The sequence below is a fragment of the Pezoporus wallicus genome, unplaced genomic scaffold (assembly GCF_028554395.1).
Source record: "Pezoporus wallicus isolate ANWC-B61680 ecotype Strahan unplaced genomic scaffold, APGP_CSIRO_Pwel_v1 contig_6966, whole genome shotgun sequence".
In the NCBI taxonomy this organism is placed as follows: Eukaryota; Metazoa; Chordata; class Aves; order Psittaciformes; family Psittacidae; genus Pezoporus; species Pezoporus wallicus.
The window spans coordinates 2,438,778-2,458,461 of NW_026639746.1; the positions used below are offsets into that span (position 1 = coordinate 2,438,778).

General features: G+C 41.1%; 1 protein-coding gene across 4 annotated transcripts in view; it reads right to left on the reverse strand.

Moving 5' to 3' along the window:
- Nucleotides 1-19,684, reverse strand: part of PLXNB2 (plexin B2) — a 114,609-nt gene that overhangs the window by 56,928 nt on the left and 37,997 nt on the right. For all 4 annotated transcript variants that reach the window (XM_057415831.1, XM_057415834.1, XM_057415830.1 and 1 more), the window contains exons 4-12: nucleotides 17,668-17,790; nucleotides 13,823-13,923; nucleotides 11,537-11,663; nucleotides 9,652-9,802; nucleotides 7,269-7,383; nucleotides 6,441-6,543; nucleotides 5,880-5,981; nucleotides 2,160-2,252; nucleotides 886-967 (exon numbers count right to left, since the gene is read on the reverse strand). In XM_057415831.1, the coding sequence (XP_057271814.1) occupies nucleotides 886-967; nucleotides 2,160-2,252; nucleotides 5,880-5,981; nucleotides 6,441-6,543; nucleotides 7,269-7,383; nucleotides 9,652-9,802; nucleotides 11,537-11,663; nucleotides 13,823-13,923; nucleotides 17,668-17,790 (997 nt within the window). The remainder of the gene's footprint in view (nucleotides 1-885; nucleotides 968-2,159; nucleotides 2,253-5,879; nucleotides 5,982-6,440; nucleotides 6,544-7,268; nucleotides 7,384-9,651; nucleotides 9,803-11,536; nucleotides 11,664-13,822; nucleotides 13,924-17,667; nucleotides 17,791-19,684) is intronic.

The following is a 19,684-nucleotide window of genomic DNA, read 5'->3' on the forward strand; positions in this document are numbered from 1 at the left end:
GAATGGGGCATCTACAACCTCTCTGGACAACCTTTTTCTGTGTTTCATCATGGCAAGTTTCTTCCTTATATCTAGTCTAAACTTCCCCTCTTCTACTTTAAAACCATTACCCCTTGCCCTATTGCAAAAGGACCTGCTAAAAAGTTTGTCCCACATCATTCTTATAAGCCCCTTTTAAGTACTGACAAGGTTTCCTTAGGTTTCCCCAGAGCCTTCTCTTCTCCAGGCTGAACATCCCCAACTCTCTCAGCCTGTCATCATAGAATAGGTGCTCCAGCCCTATGATCATCTTCATGGCCCTCCTTTGGACCTCCTCCAACAGGTCCACATCTTACTTAGGACTCTGTTGCCGAACACAGAACTCCAGGTGAGTTCTCACAAGAGCAGAGGAGAGTGGCAGAATCACTTCCGTCAACCTGCTGGTCACACTTCTTTTTATGCAGCCCAGCACACACTGGCTTTCTGGGCTGCAAATGCACACTGTTGGCTCGTGTTGAGCTTCTAGTCAACCAATATACCCAAGTCCTTCTCCTCAGAGCTGTTCTCAATACACTCTCCTCCAAGTCTGTATTTGTGCTTGGGATTGCCCTAAGCCATGTCCAGAGCCTTGCGCTTGGCCTTGTTGAACATCATGAGGTTGTCACTGGCCCACCTCTCAAGCCTTTCAAGGCCCCTCTGGATGGCACCCCTTCCCTCCATCTTGGTGTCATCAGCAAACTTGTTGGCAACACTGACATTTAATTAAGGAGTTTAGTCTTAATAACTTCTGAACTGCCAGACTTGTTTCACCCAAACCAGTAAAACCTACAAATTTAACATTCACATCAAGAAGACATAGATTACTTACTGTAATTAACCTCCCTGTAATTTCATATTCATACCTACCCATCAGTTTGCTGTCAATCTTGACCTTATCTGTTCTTATGGATAAGTTAAGTTGTAGAGTCTCATTTGCACTGTAGGAGAACTGGAAAAAATGACAAAATAGAGAGACATATATTTTTATTTGGCAAGGTTAACTTCATGTGATTTCTATGATTCTCAATAATCAGAACTGTGAAGGTTTTAGAAACTATCCCAAACATTATGGTCTTTTTTTTTCATCTAGTCCAAATACATTTATAGAAAAATGATTTAATGAACCTAATCCTTCACAGTCAATTGTCAAGTTCCAAGGGACAGCAATTTCTCAATATTCACTTTTCATGAAGTTCATTTACATTTGGTTATGAGTATCGAGGCTGCAAAGGTACTGTTCAGATTCAGTAAGTATAGCTGCTGATCCTGCTGAGTTCTCCCTTCCCACACCATCTGGTCCCATTACTTCTGTGGACATGGCAGTCTCGTGACACATGGAGGGAAAATCTCTTGCATCTTTTACAGTGCAACCCCCTCGTTATTGCCAAAGCACAAGGTTCACATGCTCCAAGACATGAGCTTCTGCTCATGTTGAAAGACAACACCAACAACAAGTGGTGGAAAGGGAAAAGAGCAAAGAAAAATACAATGGCTTTATAAAGCAAATGCTTTGTGCTATGCTCAAATGCTGCATAAATGCTATTAGTTTCCAAAACTACTCTGTTAGTAAGCTTGTAAGACATAAAGGTTAAAATCAGCATAACATTTGTGAGTCCAACTTTGAGCTTGGTAAATAGACTATTTACTTAAAAATACTATTTCCTTTCTCTGTAGAATAAACCAGAGTGAAAAAAAACATAGGTGTTAAGTAGCCAAACAACATACTGATATCATTCCCATTTTTACAGATGAAAAATAGGAAAGATAGAGTTTGAGTGCGGAGGGAGAAAGCTCTAAGATCTCAACTTTTATGCTCAAAGGTTTCAACAGGTTGCATAAAAAAGTGAAGAACAAATGAGTAATGGTCCTGAATTTCTCCAGAGACAGTTCAATGAATCTGTGGATTGCATAGGTAGAGAAATCAAGAAGAAAAATTGGAGTCTTTAAGGGGAGACCCCAGGAGCTCTGAGCCAAAGCTGCTGCCTTTGACTGCTACTGCCAAAGGGGAATCTCCATCACAGGTGACTTTCTTCTCCGAGAGAAACTAATATTACCTGTATATTTCTGAACACATGTGGACACTGGAACAGGACTATAAGAACAGAATATATTTGGTAGATAAATCGTATTTGTGCATTTACCTCTTTACTCATGAACGAAAATATTCCTTCCGCTGGTATGTCAACAGGAGCTTCAAATTCAAACTGGCTGTTTCCAACCATAAATTTTTTATCCTATGGAAGAGAAAAGTTCAGCTTAGGCTTCTTGTATCATCACCAAACATAATAAAATATCACCAGGCAATATCCTGTTCAGCACTGGAAGCAATAAGACCAAAGGGAGAAGTCTAACCAGTTAAAGTCATCTTCTAAAACAGAGCTAGTGAAACACTGAGCCAGTGGAATCTGCTACCTTGCTGCACTCCTCCAAGTTTCAGTAAAGGTGGCAGCACCAAGCAGTACAAACAAAGCAGGACATATCTAGCATTCTATTTTAGGGAAAAAGCCAAGGGACGTGAATATTGGATGGCTACACACATCAGATGTGTTATTAACAGAGCTGTGTGAGTTCTGCCCTTTACAGTTTTCCCTGTAGGGATCCTGGGAAGAGCAGGAATGCAAGAATTCCCTGGAAAACTGGAATGAAGGTCTCTCAGATCCTGCTGGCTTTGTTTCCCTTGCCTCACCATGACTCCATCTGTGATTTCACAGGGCAGCCTTTGATGGCAGCATCAGCTCAAGAGTATTCCTGCCTCATAGACACCTTCCTCCCCTTCTCTTCTCCCTAGGCCCTGAATCCATTCATTCCTGCCTTTAGGCAGCATTCAGACCTGTGCCACACTGAAAAAACTCTCAGCTCAGCTGTTCTGTGATTCAATTGACAAAGACAAATCCAAACAGGAAAATCTTTGGAGGTCTAATAAGGTTATCTTGATACTGGTACATCTGTCTCTTCTACTGTGCCAGTCTTTCAAGGACTCAGCCGGAGAATGCCTCTCAGAAGTTGTATTCAATATGACTGATCAGTACTAACCTTTCCTCTCTTCTTTTGGATGAGGCTATGCCCAAGAGAATGACAACAGTTTGGACTTACTTTCAGAGGAAGGAGGGGTAGAAGAACAATGAACAGCTTCTCCTCTTTTAGACTATCTCCATCCAGTGGAAGTCCTCACAAGGAGATTTATGCATTGTACCATAAATGTTCACAAGTTAAGTGGGGCATAAAAACCGTGTGAGCTAATTCGTCTACCCTCAGTTCTGCATTAGCAGTTTTAGAAGCCATCTACCTCTTCTACTCACTGAGTAAGCCCAAACCTTCACTGGTAATCTCTACCTAGAAATAGAGATGCTTATATGCACAATACATACTAGTGTACTTAGTCACCCAGGATAAGGCAGGTTGTGCATTGCTTTTTTAAGCAAAACACAAATTCAACCAAGATTATAAAGCTAGCAGTTCAGACTGACAACATAACATTCATTTTTGCTTTTTCTAAGCAAGGATTTAGGAAAGGAAAACAGGAGGCAAAAGGATATATACCAATGTCCTAATCAATAAAGGCCTTAAATGTGCTCATAGTTGCATGACTGCTTGCTCCAAGCACACCGTAATGCCCAGCATATCCTGTGGCAAAATCATTCTACATGAGAAGCCAAATGCTATTTTGCATTTGGGTTGCAGGCAAAATCCTACAAAATGTCTATCCATGGCTTCTCCTGAGCCACCCTGCCCTCAATGAGATGTTTACCAAGTAGGTTATGCCCTTACTCAAATAAACTTCCAGTAACCAAAGTTACTGTTTCAGATAGCATGACCCCACAGGCATGAGTGCGTGTACGATTACAACTATTTCATGCCTTACTTGTCTGTTTTCACATATACTTAGAGGTCTGTGTATACAGCTGTAGTCCCTGTGTGTGCCTATTCAAGTCCTGGCACTGAAGGCATTATTATCTTGGCTTTAAAAGTGTCCCTCTGTACCAGGATGTATGGAACCGCTCCCATGACAGAAATGACATTTCCACATGGCTCTCGCCTAAAAGAAAAATGTTGTGACATCCTGGGACACCTATTGATCCACAACTTCTTTCCAGCCTAGGTCCTATGCATTCATCTGACTACTTACAGAGACCTGAATTCCACTTAAGCCTTCCCAGTTCCATGTTAAATAACTGCATACTAGGTTTGGTCTGTAGACAAACTGTTAAACATTGCTACCCATGACAAAGCATTCAATCCACAGGATGTGTCTCTGCCTTTGTTAAAGGTAATTGATAACTCACAGGAAAAAAGAAAGGAGAGAAGCTTTTTCATTCCCTGTTCTCTACAAGTAGTTCAGAAAGATTAAAATTCTTATTCACAAAATGATAAAACAGACGAAGGAGATTTTGGGTTCCTGCTGCTGTTTCTCCTCCTTGGAGGAAAAACGTCCTCTAGAAGTCAAATTCAGCACATCTAGATTATGCATCTGCCCTGAATTTGTTCTCAAGAGAGAACGGGCTCTTCCACTTATATCAAAGGAGCAGGGAAAGATTTTCATCGTGTGCAGAAAAACAGCTCTTCACGATGTTAAACAGAAGAAATGCGGTGTGAGTAAAGTTTTTTGAATACTTTTCTATTTTTACCAAATAGATCTGTGGCCTAAGACAAGCGCTGTGTGCCTCATCTTGCACACAGCCAGACATCCTACCAGGGACAGGTCCTGGCATCTTGGAGAACAGACTAAATTCACCAAATTGCTTTTCTTTGTTTATGCATATCTTAAGGTCTTCAAGAAGCAACGTTTGTTTTTGATCACATCTATGTATAGATATGCATGATCTTGATATATGTATAGTGTAGTGATATACAGCGTGATCTTCACATGACTGTAGGGCTTAAGGGCTGCTTTTACCTTTCTCTCCAGACCTGCTTACCCTTTTCCATCCCTTGGCGGGTGTAGAAGGGGTGATAAAAGGACTTTGTAAGCTATAAAGTACTTCAGTTTGGCAAAGGGAAAAAAAACAAACCAACCCTCAAAAAACAAGAGCCTTCTTTCCCTTGATAGATGGCTGCTAGCTAAAGCAATTGATGCAGTCTCCAGCATATCTGTCATCAATTCACGTTTACACAAAGACAACACAGAGACAAACAATAGAAACTAAGAACAATACTTGAGCTATCACCTAAAGAGTGGGGTTTAAGCTTCGTTTTTATCAAAGTAACAATACCATTTTATGCACTTCTAAATTATAAAACAATTTTAAGTTGGGGTCAAACTCTTGACTTCTTAGAAGCTTTATAATTTACTTTCTGGAAGCAAATAGTGAGAAAGAGAAGCCTTTGCTGCAGCTGAGAAAATACCTGATCTTCTGGTTTGATGGTTACACACACACAAAAGAAAAAAAAGGCAAAAAACTGTTTTCTGCAAACTAAGAAACATTTAATTTCTAAGTGCATTTTTGTTTGAAAAGTGAAAACTGAATTAAACACACTGAGGGATTTCATTCTAGAACAAAAATAAAGGTGAATATTTCATTAGAAAAAAGATAAGAATCAGTCACAATTCCTAAATCCTCCTTTCATTAGATAAAAAGTAATTGTCAAGTGTTTCAGTTGGTCCAACTTTCATTCTTTAAACACCCCCTGCCTTATGTCTAGTAGCATAAAATATTTTGTCCAGCTCTGATTCTGTCTTGGTGATGACTCTACCACAGTAATTAATATTATATCAAACTTGAAAGTGTAGCTCTTTCCCTTCTTTAAAAACAATTACAAGCAGAATCTCCAAGGAACACGAACTCACAAACTAATGCTTTAGGGGTGTGGCTGCAGTTTAAGTGGAATCCAAATGACAGCTGTTTTTGAATTAATCCACTTACCTGATAATAAGCTAGATGTCTTCCCTCAAAATACACTGTTGTTCTGTACTCCATTGGTATTATTGGAGGGTTTGGGTTTAGAAACTGAGGGCATTCTTCTTCCTGGGGAGAGAAACATTTTACGTTATTCCAAACAAGTCTTATCACAACAAGCTCCAATGGCCTTCGGACAATGGAATGATTGTTCTGAAGAACTTCATGCTTAAAATACAGTGACAGATTTGATTACACCCTTTCAAATTAGACATGCTAAAAATGACTGCAGCACATGTCAAAGCTGTGGGTGATTATCTTTCCCAGCCTTGAAATCTTGCTCCTTCCATTGAAGTAAAATAGTAAAAGGAACAAAAATATCCTTTCAGGAGTTATTCAGTCTCACTGCCTCAATCACACCCTTAAATTCCCACCTCCGCACTGTCACTAAAAAAAACCCCTCCTTACACTTCTGGAGTTAACTTTAGAATCATTTTAAAAATTCTAATTCAACCAACTGATGTGAGAGGAAAAGAACAATAAATATTTCACTAGTAAAAACCTAATAAACTTATTTTTAAACATTACCATATTTTGTTTAATCACATCCTGCACTGAAGAGGACTCTTCACAGATATGTCTCTTCCAGTCCCACTGGCAATTCCATCTATTGCTTGCACAGGAATAGCATCTACAAATATAACATGATAGTCAGGACAAACTGACGAGCTTCTTCCCCCCATTGACAAAAAAAGTAAATGAAATTCCATCTATATTCATGGAGGGCAGATAAATCTGTTACAGCAGCCTTACTATATTAAGTTGAAAACTTCATAGTAATAATGGCTCAAGAACCCCAGGAAGCTATTTTCTCCCTTCAGTGTTTAAGCAACGATCAGAAAACTTTGAGATCAAGCCCGAGAGGTCTAGATATTATCTTGATTGATCTTCACACAAGAGGATGAACAAAGTAGGGTTTGGGTTGGCTGCACCTGCCCTTGGGCAGCAACATCTCAAGCAGGGCAGATGACAGGGGCAGGGTAGGCTTTGACTGTCCTGTTTGAACACATGACAACCCAAGGCACCAATCTGCCATTTGTGGGAACAAGTAGCTAAGCAGATGTCCACCTGTGGATACATTAGCAGCTATAGAAATGGCAACCCAATGAACTGGCCCTTTAATTACGCGTGTCATGAACATTCATATTCCATGATGTACATTACCTGATCACCTAGGGCCCTTCAACCATTTTTAAACTCCATTAAAATGTAAGAAAATGGATTTGGACACTGGCAAACTGAGAGTGCCAAAAGCTTAATTATGAAATGATTGAGTAACTCAGCAGCCAGTTACCTGAAACACCATGCTACAGGCCCGTTAAACCTAAACCTAGGTTAAGAAGCTGAAATACTTACGGCTGATTTTCAAAAAGATTCATTGCTTCTTCACAGTCATAAAAAGGGTAAGTATGTGATGCAAAAAATATCTTGTTCTTTCCAAAGGTTAACTGAAGTGGAACTGAAACATGATCTATCACAAAAGGAAAATATCGAAGTGGTTACTGAATTCTTGAACTGAATGATACAATGATGATATTTTTATTATTTTACAGGACATAATCAAATATTTAACTATAGCATTGACACTCTGGATCTCATGACCTGTTACACTTTAGATATATAAGCTCTGTTTTGTCTTTTTAAGCTCTACAGATTTTTCAGCACATAGTTGTCAGAAGAAAAGCAGAGATGGGATAAAGGGAAGAAGCAAAATTACAGAATAGCTTTGTTTTATGGAAGTGTTTCTCAGTGATGCTGTCATCATGCTAGAATTCTAGAGTCTAGAAGAGCAAGGAAAACTGAGTAGGGAGATAATTGAACACAGATGAAAACTGGCAGAAGAACAGTCATTTTAAATAAAACAGTTTCTTAAATATGAATATGTCTGCATGTAAAATTACCTCTTTTATTTGTGGATTAAAACTGTCGTCATATGAATTAAAGCAAGTGATATTTGTGGTTAATGCCCTATAGTGCCTGCAATACTAAGTTACCACTATGATCTTCAGTTTGCCATACACGATTTCTCCACAAATGTACCTCTTGTCCAGATTATTACTGAACCAGGAGTGGAAAATTTATCTTCAGAAACTGGTGCTTTCTTCAGTGAAGCTGTTTGAAATACCTTTTGCAGAAGTCATTAAACCCATGTGACGAACTATTTCACAAACTATTGAGCAATTTCAAACTCTGCTTTCCCTGAACAGGTTCTTGGAAGGCCATCAGCTGCTTGGCTGGAAGTCACCTTTGCCTGCACTGGATCCCCTGAATATTTCAGACTGGTAGGAATGCCAGGGTACTTCCTAGCAATGGGACTGTGAAAAAACATCCTTGCTCTCTAGCAATGCCTCATTCCTTTTGAAAGCAAACACTATTAAAGTAACCCAGACTTTTTCAAACTCAGCAGGGTTTCTTAACTGTAAGTGGATCGCTCAGGACTTTTTGTCACATGCTGCCAGGAGCCACTGTCTGTGTTTATAACTGTCTGCCTTCTGCTGAAGTGTCTGCCAAGCTTCTGAGTATCTTTATATTACTTTTGAACATCCTTTAAAAGGGACCCCTGTGCAACCAACCCAGATAGGCGTATTATTTCTGTTTGGCTCGGTTACTCTAATGCCATCCCTGATAGACGTCTAGGCTCACATTTGATGCTGGAAGATGTGAAGATGTCATGTTTACCAACCTGGTCACTTTATGTCCTGCTTTACAAAATATTTAGGGAATGTGAACTTGCCCTAAATAGCATAGTGCTGCTTGAACAGTTAGCATAATCTAGTGCTGTGACACACCCCAGCTAGTTTAAAACTCAGAAGGGAGATTTTAACATCATTACTCTTGCTGCAACTAAACCTGGATTTCAGACCTGTTTCAGACTTAAGAGAATTATAACTTATGATACATACAAAAGGGTACCCTTGTGATACATAGTAAGGGTATCTCTGGGAGCTGCAAGAGCACCTGTTTGTTGGTTTGTTTGCTTTTTTTTTTTTTATCTTTTTGTTTGTTTTAAATAAACAGTGCAGTGTAACCAGTTTTATCCCATGTGTTTATGCATCAAGATGTAAGAACTCAAAGCATGATTAAAGCACTATCTAGGAAACAGCACAAGAATTGTGGTTGCCATAGACCTTAAGCATATAATCAGTGGTTCAGAACAATGATACAGCCTTTAATTACATAATCACATATTTTTCCACTGGTCTTACTAATGCAGAAGCTGGAGGGCACACATTAGAAGGGGCAGAAAGCTTTATGAGAGAAAGGACAACCTTGTGACTTGGACCAGAAAATAAGCCACTGACTGCAGTCTGCTGACTAGAGCAAAACTAAGGCATCAGACATGAAAAACTTCACATCTGAAGCACATATGCAGCTCTTCTGGCCCCACAACTCCAGAGTGATTAGGTTAAGATTAGAGTAGCTGGGGTTTGTTTATTTGGAACAGAGAACAGCATCTCTCTGTCTCTGCACCTAAGCCTCTGCCAAGCTCCTGCTTCAGGCTCCTGGTAGAAACACAGGGAATGCTACAGCTTGCAAATACAGTAATGGGAAAAGTTTCAGCAAACCTTTTGAAAAAAAAGGAAAAGTTTGAACAGAGAGTTCAGCAATTGACTATTTGGGGAAAGGGACGAGAAGAAGAAAAATACTTGTATGCAGCTCATATAAGAACATCGCATTAGAAGCAGCAGGAAACATTCTTTCCTCTTATTATACGTGGAGGGTAGCAATATTTCTTTACCTTGGTGTTTCGGTGTCGGAGGAATTATATCAGGTGGATCACAGATAATAATCCCTTCTTTTAACTGAGCATAATGCGTTGTTTCACCAAACGTACACAAGACCTGGTCACTCTCAGTCAAAGTTGGCAATGGACTTACAGTCAGTTCCACCTGGAAACAAAACGTAAAAAGGGTAAAATGTCTGCAGGAAATGAACCAAGGCCCAGTGAGATTTATGGCCAGAGGATTTCGACTGTTCTGTTCTTTTTGGCAAGCAGCAACATTTTAGCCAGTATCCCATAAGATGGTTCTCATCTTCAATTTTTATTTATTCCCATCTGCTAATCTTTTCTTCTTACACCTTTACTAATTGCTCCAAACTGGCTCTAGGCTGAATTAGAAAGGTAAAAAACCCTCTTGTCCTGTTAATGCATTAGATTGGAACAAAAGAGTCTGTACAGACACACCTAAAGCCTTTTACTGTTGTCCTCAGTATGCAGTTTAGCAACAGTAAACAGAGTGGTTAACACTTAAATGCTGACAAACTTAATTAAAATTGTATTAACTTAGGTGTTACTGGTGAATAATGAAATGAAGGGTGGATGGGCTGGAAAAACTGGAGTTTGAAAGGGCTGAACAGAAAAGAGGCTTCCTCAAGACTTCTTGCCTGCATGCAAGAAACCCATTGAGTTCTATCATGAAGAAAGATTTCTAAATGACTGTGAGATCTTAACCTCCTCAAGGAAACTGTTGATAATGAGTGCATGTGAGAAACTAAAAGCAAAAAAAAAAAAAAAAAAAAAAAAAAAGGGAAACTTAGCAAGGAAAGAAGAAAAAAATTGAAATGAAATTTTGTATGTTGTCCTTGATATAATGCTTCAGGTATACTAATTATACACTACAACTTCTTCCATTTTGTACTGCAACTAGAAATGACAATCATCCCTTTCTCTCTGAAACTGGCCAACTTTATGAGTTGCAGTGAACTTTGGTGAGTAAAGGCATCACGAGGGGACAGTGGCATCAGTGCTGTTACAGGCAGCATGTAAAAGCTCATTTGAAGTTGGATTTGGTTTTGGGTTTTATGTATTTTGGCCTCAGATGCTGATATGAGACATGGGAGACTTGTCAACATAAACTGACAAGATCTGGACTAAGAGAAGGTATGGAATTTAAGTAGATTAGTTACACTCTACCAACACTTTTGTTCAACATAGAAATGAGCCTTAACACAACGCTGTTTACACCAGTTAAGAATGGAATTAAAGTGACTTGAGCGAAAGTCTCTTGCTTTATGATTCAGAGGGATTAAAAGCCATTTTACTTATTTTACTTGCTGAGCAGTCCAGGAAGCCCTCAGTTTGCACTGGCATGCTTCATTTGCAGTTACAGCAAGCTATGACACCCTGGTCACACTCTGAACACCCAGTTTTGTTGCCACAGAGTCGTTTTGCATGCTGAATTTACCTTCTCCATGTACCCAGACTGACTTTTCTGTGTAGGCAAATCCACTGGCTCCACTGCTTACTTAAGTTTATGCTCAAGTAAGCTGAAAGGGCAGCGTGAAATCTCCTCTATCAATTACTTTTTATGGGTTATACAACATTGTGCAACACTTTCATAATATTCAGATTAAGTGTAAGTGCTTTATGATCCATACTAGTGCATCATTTTCGGTTTACAGAGAAGGTAAAAAAAAACATTTCTCAGAAGAAAACATGAACTGCAACCTGCAAAAACAGTGGGCAAGAAAGAGCACTGTGAGAAACAGCAGAGATTCAGATACCCTAAACAGTTCCTTATTCCTATTTTCCACTGTGCATGAAGAAATGCAGATATTCACCATCCTGTCAGTCACATCAATGTGCTTTAAGAACATGTAGGGAAAGCAATTTCTTGTCATACCTTAGTAGGGGCTCTGCGACTCATGTTTAGAGGGTTTGCACTAATGATAGTCATGCATGTGCCACTTGGGCTCCACAGCCAGTGGTTTTCCTTGTCGGCTGTTTCACAGTCTGCCTTCTTCGTGCACCTGACAAAACAGGAACAGAAACCAAAGCAAAGCAATATTGTAGCTGGACTCTGCTTTCTCTGAACCATGCAACAATTTCAGGACTAGAGCCTGAAATTACAATACGACTGGGAATTTGCTTTAATATTGACTATTCAGGTTGCTATTAGACAATTTTTAATAGAATAAGGGGTAGAATAAGTATTGATGATCTCAAATGTCAAAAGCAAGTGGGGAAACATGCTTATACTATTTTGGACACCACCCTGGATTAGACAAGCCAAATACATACAGAGGCAATAATATTCAGCACATAAGCCATCAGCAACAGAGCCATTGACTGATCATCTGAAACCAGGTTGATTAATCTTCATTGCAGCATACAACAAAGTCCTGAATGAGTGGGAACAGCCTGTTTTTCCTGCAGGTCAAGTGGCAGACACCTATGTGTTGCCAGTGCTAGGACACCCCACTCATGAGAGCAAACGCTGCTGCAGGTACACAGGCCTGAGGAGGGCTCCTGCGAAACAGTAGCATTATAAATGTTACTTTCATAGTCAGTTTTCCTTAGCTGCTGCCACTATTGGAGACGGCTGTCTGCCAGGGCACTGTTACCATTATGGGAAGACAAAAGCAATTGTGCAGCCCCACCAAAAATAGGGGGAGATTTTCTCAGCTCAATCACAGGCACTGCAGAATAAAGTGATGCTGCACTGCAGAAGCTGCATGTGTGGTTGAAAAAGCTTGTTGAAGTGTGTGTGGGGACAGCCTCATGCACATTCTTTCCATTCTGTGCAAAGTTTAGGAGAAAATGCTGAAGGATCTCTGGCTGTTGCAGCAGGAGTCTATTAACTCACCAGGGACTTCAACACAGGCCAGTTGATGCACAGTTCTGGTAATGCTACCCTTAAATATACCATTTTCAAAGAGTCTACATTCATGTAGCATATCCCTAAACACACTATTAAGTGCTGTGTGCGATCACAAGACAGACTGTGCTGCAGATGAGAAAAATAGAAATCCAACATTTTTTTCTCCCCATTGGAATTAAATACTAGCAAATGCAAAAATTCATGTTTGCCTGTTCTCAAGACCATTAATACTTCGAGATATTGAGGTCAGTGATCATATCAGAAATCTGAAGGGAAATCTAGGGAAAATTGCCTTTTGTATGATATATGACACGGCCTTCAACTCCCAGCAGCGCAGGAGGAGTTTGAGGTGCATATTCTAAATCCCCAGGTTTCATTCACAGCAACTGAAACCCAGGCTGAAGGTACAGTATATCACATAAACCTGCATGCATCACAGAAGTTTCTCGGCAGAGCTCCATATTATGCTACCCATCAGGCTGATAGGTAACTTAATGTGATAGTTCACATTTTCAGACAGGAAACTAGAAGCCTGAAATTCATCTGCATACTATAATTAAATAGCCCCTTTGTTCCAACAGAAAGTACTTAGAAACATGGATTTCCAACCACTTGTGCCAAGGGGTTAATTAACTCAGTAGCCAAAAAGAGCTGCAGGACTGCTTTTCCCTCTCACCACTCTGATCAGTGCAGAGTGCAAAAAAGAGACATTCCAGAGCTGCTCAGTGCTGTCCTAGTTTACATGTGTTTGAATATTAATTCAGTTACCCTCTGCAGATAGTCAGCCAAATGCCACTTTCTGCTCTTCTGCTTTAGATGAGGGTTCAAGGTAGCTACAGGTCTTGATAGATGGATGTTTATATGTAGAAAACTAGCATTTGAGCTATGTACTTTATTTCAGATATGAACAGATTTTTCTTTTATGTTCTTTTCTACACTTTCTTGCTCTACTTTAAAATATATGCTCTAGTTTTTGATTTTAAATAGGCAGCACTCTTGTAATTTCTGGGAGGACATTTGACCATACAGTTCAGAGAGTGATAACACATCAGTTAGAAGATGTTCACTGATTTTCAGTACCAGCAGCAACGTATGTATTTTCCCAAACTAAACAAATCTGCAGAAGTCAAGAATTTGTGTGCACAGAAGAGTGATACCAATGTCTGTGTGATAATATTATATCACTATCAGGAGCATAAGGCTGCGTACAAAGAGCTGGGATCACTACGCTGAGCAGTAGCCCACAGCATGTGTCAGAATTTGAGTTATTCCACTGCCTGTACCCAGGAAATCCCCAGCAGCACTCACCTGCCCTCTCTGACGCACCAGCCGCAGTATGGGTCCCTCGCTTGAGTGCACTTCTCACAGTCTGAATATTTGTGGCAGTCCTGCACAGGCAGCCGATGCACCTGGAGAACCCAAAGGAAGGCAAACTGTAACAGATCTGAAGAGGGCACAAGGAGACTGAATGTTTGTGGACAGGGTTGTACAGTGCCATGGCAGCAGAAGACTTGGCCCTGTATTATTATGATCAGAGCTCAGCCTGAGTTTAAGAAAATATATACAAAAACAGATTCTAGTTATTTTCCCCTTAAAAGAGTCCATATTTACACATTTAACCTGCTTCTTTCCAATATTATCTCATCTCTCTTCAAAGTAACACTGTTAAGAATCACAAGCAAGTCTTGCAAAAATTGAGCTTTTCAGTTCCTCCAGTTACTTCTGAAAATCCACATTACAGCAGTCACTGCAGGACAGACACTGCATCAAGAACGCTCTGAATTCAAGAAACAGCTACCGCAGGACAGATACTTTCAAAAGGCAGACTTGGCACTGGCTAGACCATTTTTTAACAGAGTATCTTCCCCTCTGTATCACTAGCATGGACATAAATTGTTTGGAAATGTGACCGTCATTGGCACTTTTAGCCAGAGGGCATTTCAGGAAGTCTGCAAGCGTGAGAGCGCCAGGGTACTTTGGGTTACTGTACTGCTCGGTGCCTAACCCTCCACCATGCAATACATTCATGAGAGAAAATGGAAATAATTACGACAGGAAGCAGCGGGGAAAAGAGCATCAACAGTCCTCATGTCTCAGTCCCCCAGCAACTATATGGCTTCTGGTTTTGATTTCCTTTGGTGCTGAGAATAAACAAGTTTGTCCCTCTTTGATGCACAGAAAAAGGAGCCAGCACACAACCACCCCTTCTAGTTATACTGCTGAAATGATGCAAAAGGAGAATGGGACAGACATCTTCCTGTTGTTGAGTATGGTTTAAAGAGTGTGAAAAGTCTAGAAACAGTAACTCTGAAATGTAGCTTTTCTTTTTTCTACCTTATATCCTCTCATTTAAGACAACTGGCAATTATGAAACTACTTTGGAAGTCTGAGTTTAGCATTTTCTTTCACATTCTAAGAGTTCAATCTGACTCAGTTAAGGAAAAATGTCAATATTGGGAAGTTTTCTGGCATTTATTAATGCAGAGGTTTACTTTTCCTGCATTCTCCCACAGATTCTTACCTAAGTGGAGCTGAGTTACTGGCACTCTGCTTCACTAACTGGTACCCACGAGTAATTTAACATCCAGTGAATGGCTTTTTTATGACAAAGTATTTATTTCATAATTCTGGCAGGCAGAAACAAGCCCCGGAGAGTGCCATCTCTGCAAGTTTTATGTAAACTTAATGGATTAAAAAAAAATAAAAGGAAAAGCAGCTCCGTTTACAGCCAGCTACAAACTGCACAGAATCTAATTTTAGAGATTTTCTAATTGGCACTCTTAATCAAAAAGAGTGGTAAAAGCCAAAACAAGCCAACAAGCTAGTGATCGTGGTAAGTGACTGCCACAGGCTTCTGCTTTCCTCCCAGTATGGTAGGTACCGTAGGAATCTGGGATCCTCCCAGTGATGTTCACTTGTAATGAATCAGCATGAGCACGGCAGGGGTGGTACGCTCCTTTCCAAGTCCCCCAAGAAGCTGCCAGAGCTTTCTCCTGCTCTCTGCCCAAGCTCTGGGAACAGAGCAGGGAGGTGAAGGCTGAGTTTTGAAAGCATTTGCTCCAAGCCACCTACTGCTACTGACACAGAAGCAGAAGCTGGGAGGAGAAGTGAAACAGGAAAGCAAGAGCTTATTTCTCACTATGGCTCTTAACCTCCCTATCATTTTCCCCTGTATTTCTCTCAATTTGATTTCTTTTTAAAGGCTGTTTCAAGTTATCACCCACCACATCATCACTTTCACTTTGCTCAAGTGCTTACAGAGCCCAAGCAGTTCATTTCCAAATGCTGAGGCAGGCTGCATCTGCCAGGTAGCTTAGCAGTAAGCATGCCTATCAGCAATGCTAGCCTGCCCTTATTGTTTACCTTATTTTAAATACCTCTAAACCATTTTAACTCCAGTGGGGTTCTGATATCTCTATTCCCACAACTTCCAGCCATGCTTAACCCAGAAGAGCACATTTCAGCATTTACTCTTTTCCCCTTGCTTACGTCTCCCAGCTCTGAAGGCCTCCATTCCCCTCCTTGTCTATATGCTTCTAAAAGGGGGAGGGACTGCTCATTGTAACTAACTCCTGGAGATGACAGTAATGTAATGTCTTTACAGAGCTCCCAACTCCAGTTATTCATATTTAAGCTGAACAGGTTTTGTAGAAGAAAACTATTATTTGCATTATTGAGAAATTGCAGTGTTTGTGAGAGCTTCTGGGAAAAGCTTGAACTGAAATCCTTTCCTTGGCAGACATTTACCACTTTCTAAATTTAAACTTTTCAAGAGATGGAATTATTGTTTTGCAAATTTTCTCTGAAAAATTTGTGTGTGGCCTTCCTAAATTCTACCAGTTCAAGCAGTCTGTCACCAGAACACCTGTCCTCCTTCAAGGTTGCTGCCATCTCTTGCGCTGCTCAGTGGCTCTGGCGGGGACCGCAGGACCTTTTAAGCAACACGCTAGCTTGTCAAGTGGGGTGCCAGGGTACCCAGGCTTTTGTGGACAACACTTATGTTTGGGATTATGTTCCAAATCTGAGCAAAAGCCCAAAGAGAAGCATCAACTACTCCAAAAAAAAACCCAACAAAAAACCCACAAAACCAAACAGTAATCTCTCCCCATAAACTGTCATGTTTTTAAATGCTTTATCAGTTGCTTATCTGGCATTTTTTCCAATGTGGCTTCTAGTCTGAAAATCTTCAGCTAGAATATAACATTCTTGCAGTAGGAATTCATATTAATGCTTTTATAAAACAGACAGAGAGCATTCTTATTGCACTGTTTTCCCAAAAAATCTCTCCTTTCACAGCCCCTCCTCATTTCCCCATGTTAGTGCTGTGGAGCATTTCCCACGTCCCATTCCGTGTCACTGTCAATGCTGCAGATGGTTGCAGGCTGTTACCACTCCTGTCCCGGAGAGCTGTTGAACCACAAGTTTGAGGTTGGCAGCTCCAGCCACCACAGAGAAGTGTCGAAGAGGATTACATCTGGAGGTGAAGGAGAAATCCAGCATCCCTTTCATCTCCTACTTTCTTTTTTTTTCTTCCTTTCTTTACAAACCTCCATTGTCTCTCACCTGCCAGCACAGAGAAGGAGAACCTAGAAGAGACTGCCTGTGCCTCTTGTAGCGAAGTCTGACCTTTCCTTCTGCACTCACTAGCAGCAACTTGAACAAAAGCATATCCAAAAATTGTAATTCTCTCTATTGCTTCTTTGTCTTTGACAGCAAAACCCACGAAAACTCCTGGCGGCTCTGCAGATGTAAATGCTGCCAGCATCCAAAATCCTGAAGTACTCCTGATAAGGACTGATGGCAGCTAGAGCATTCACCAGTGCCCCATGGACACCAGAGTGAACGCTGGGGCTGCTTGACCCTGTGTGACATGCTGGTGCCAAACATCTCAACTGCAAGCTTCTCACAGACAGCATAAGAGAGCTTCAGATGTGAACTCACTTTCCATTTCGAATTGCTAAATACCACAGTTCTCCAAGTCACAACAGCCAAGTCCATCAGCTTAGACTTGAGAAAGATCTTCATACACACAGAGCCAGGGGAGTCCCACCAAATGGGGTGACTTCCAGGAACAACTGAGAAATGTACAAATCTCAGGTAAAGATGCAGAGAAAGTGAAAATAGACCTGGTCCTTATTGCAAGCAGGACATACCTTGTCTGTGGTCATCACGTACAGATTTTCTTGGGTTTGGTCAAGGACCAGGTCATTCTTTATGGGTTTGTTCAGTTCAATAGTAAGAGAGCTATACTCAGTTGCAGTGGATGACAGGAACACCTATTTCATGGAAGAAAGAAAGTTAATTTTGCTTATTCCCCCCCTGCCCCCCCTTATCATTATATCCGGCTATTGTGGTAAAAGACAACAAAAGGTGCTTCTACAAATACATTAATAACAACAGGAGAGCTAAGAAGAACCTCCATCCTTTATGGCATGTGGGAGGAAACACAGTGATCAAAGGATGAAGAAAAGGTTGAGGTACTTAGTGCCTTCTTTGCCTCAGTCTTTAATGGTAAAAACAGCTGTCCCCTGGGTACCCAGTGCCCTGAGAAGGAAGACAGGGATGGGGAGGAGAATGAAGCACCCATAATCCAAGGGGAAATGGTCAGTGACCTGCTACACCATTTAGACACACAAAGGGCTATGGAGCTGGGTGGGATACACTCGGGGAGCTACTGGAAGTGCTCACCAAGCCACTTCCAATCATTCACCAGCTGTCCTGGCTAACTGGGGAGGTCCCCGTTGATGGGAGGTTAGTGAATGGGATGCCCATCTACAAGAAGGGTCAGGAGGATCTGAGGAACTACAGGCCTGTCAGTCTGACCTCAGTGCTGGGGAGTGTTATGGAGCTGATCAGCTTGAGTGTCACCATGTTGCACATACAGGACAACCAAACAAATGGGCCCTGTCAGCATGAGTTTATGAAAGGCAGGTCCCACATGACTAACTTGTTCTCCTATGACAAGGCGACCTGCCTAGTTGATGAGGGAAATGCTGTGGATGTTGTCTACCTAGACTTTAGTAAAGCCTTTGACACTGTTTCCGACAGCATTCTGGATAATCTACCTGCTCATGGCTTGGACAGGTGTACTCTTCATTGGGTAAAAATTCTGTCTGGATGGCCAGGCCTAAAGAGTGGTAGTGAATGGAGTTAAATCCATTCTGGCGTCTGGTCACAAGTGGTGTTCCCTGGGGCTCAGTAGTTGGGCCAGTTCTGTATCAATGCTCTGGATGAGGGGATCGAGTGCACCCTCACTAAGTTTTGCAGATGACATCAAGTTGGGCAGTAATGTTGATCTGCTGGAAGGTAGGAAGGCTCTGCAGAAGGATCTGGACAGGCTGGATCCATGGACCAAGGCCAATTGTATAAGGTTCAACAAGGCTCAGTGCTGAGTCCTGCACTTGGGGCACAACAACCCCATGCAATGCTACAGGCTTGGCGAAGAGTGGTTGGAAATCTGCTTGGTGGAAAAGGATCTGGGGATGTTGGTCAACAGCGGCTGAGCATAAGCCAGCTTGTGCCCAGGCAGCCAAGAAGGCCAACGGCATCCTGGCTTGTAACAGAGATAGTGTGGCCAGCAGGGCCAGGGCAGTGATCATGCCCCTGTACTCGGCACTGGTGAAGTCACACCTTGAACACTGTGTTCAGTTCTGGCCCCTCACTACAATAAAGGCATTGAGGTGCATGTTCAAAGAGCAGCAATGAAGCTGCTGAAATTTTTTCACAAGGAGGGATGTCAAGCTTTGGAACAGGCTGCCAGGGAAGTGGTGAAGTCACCATCCCTGGAGGTATTTAAAATACATGTAGATGTGGCACCTATGTTTTGATGGGACTTGGCAGTGCCAGGATTATAGTTGGACTTGGTGATCTTAAAGGTTTTTTCCAACCTAAATGGTTCTATGATTAATGAAAATCCTGTGTTTACTCAAGTTCAAAAATTCACATTAGGGAAATCATTTTCATTTGAAGTAAATGGCATCAAAAGCAAAAAGCAAAGCATCAAGCTCATGAAAAGAAAATGCTTGCTGCTGGCAAGAGCTGTTATTTTTAATTTTTTTTGTAAATACTGATTTATTTTAGTGCTGTAAAATTAAAATTCTCAACTCAGAGGTTTTGCACTTGAAGCTGTTCAAATTTGTTGTCTTCTCTTATGGTAACCAACAGTTTCAG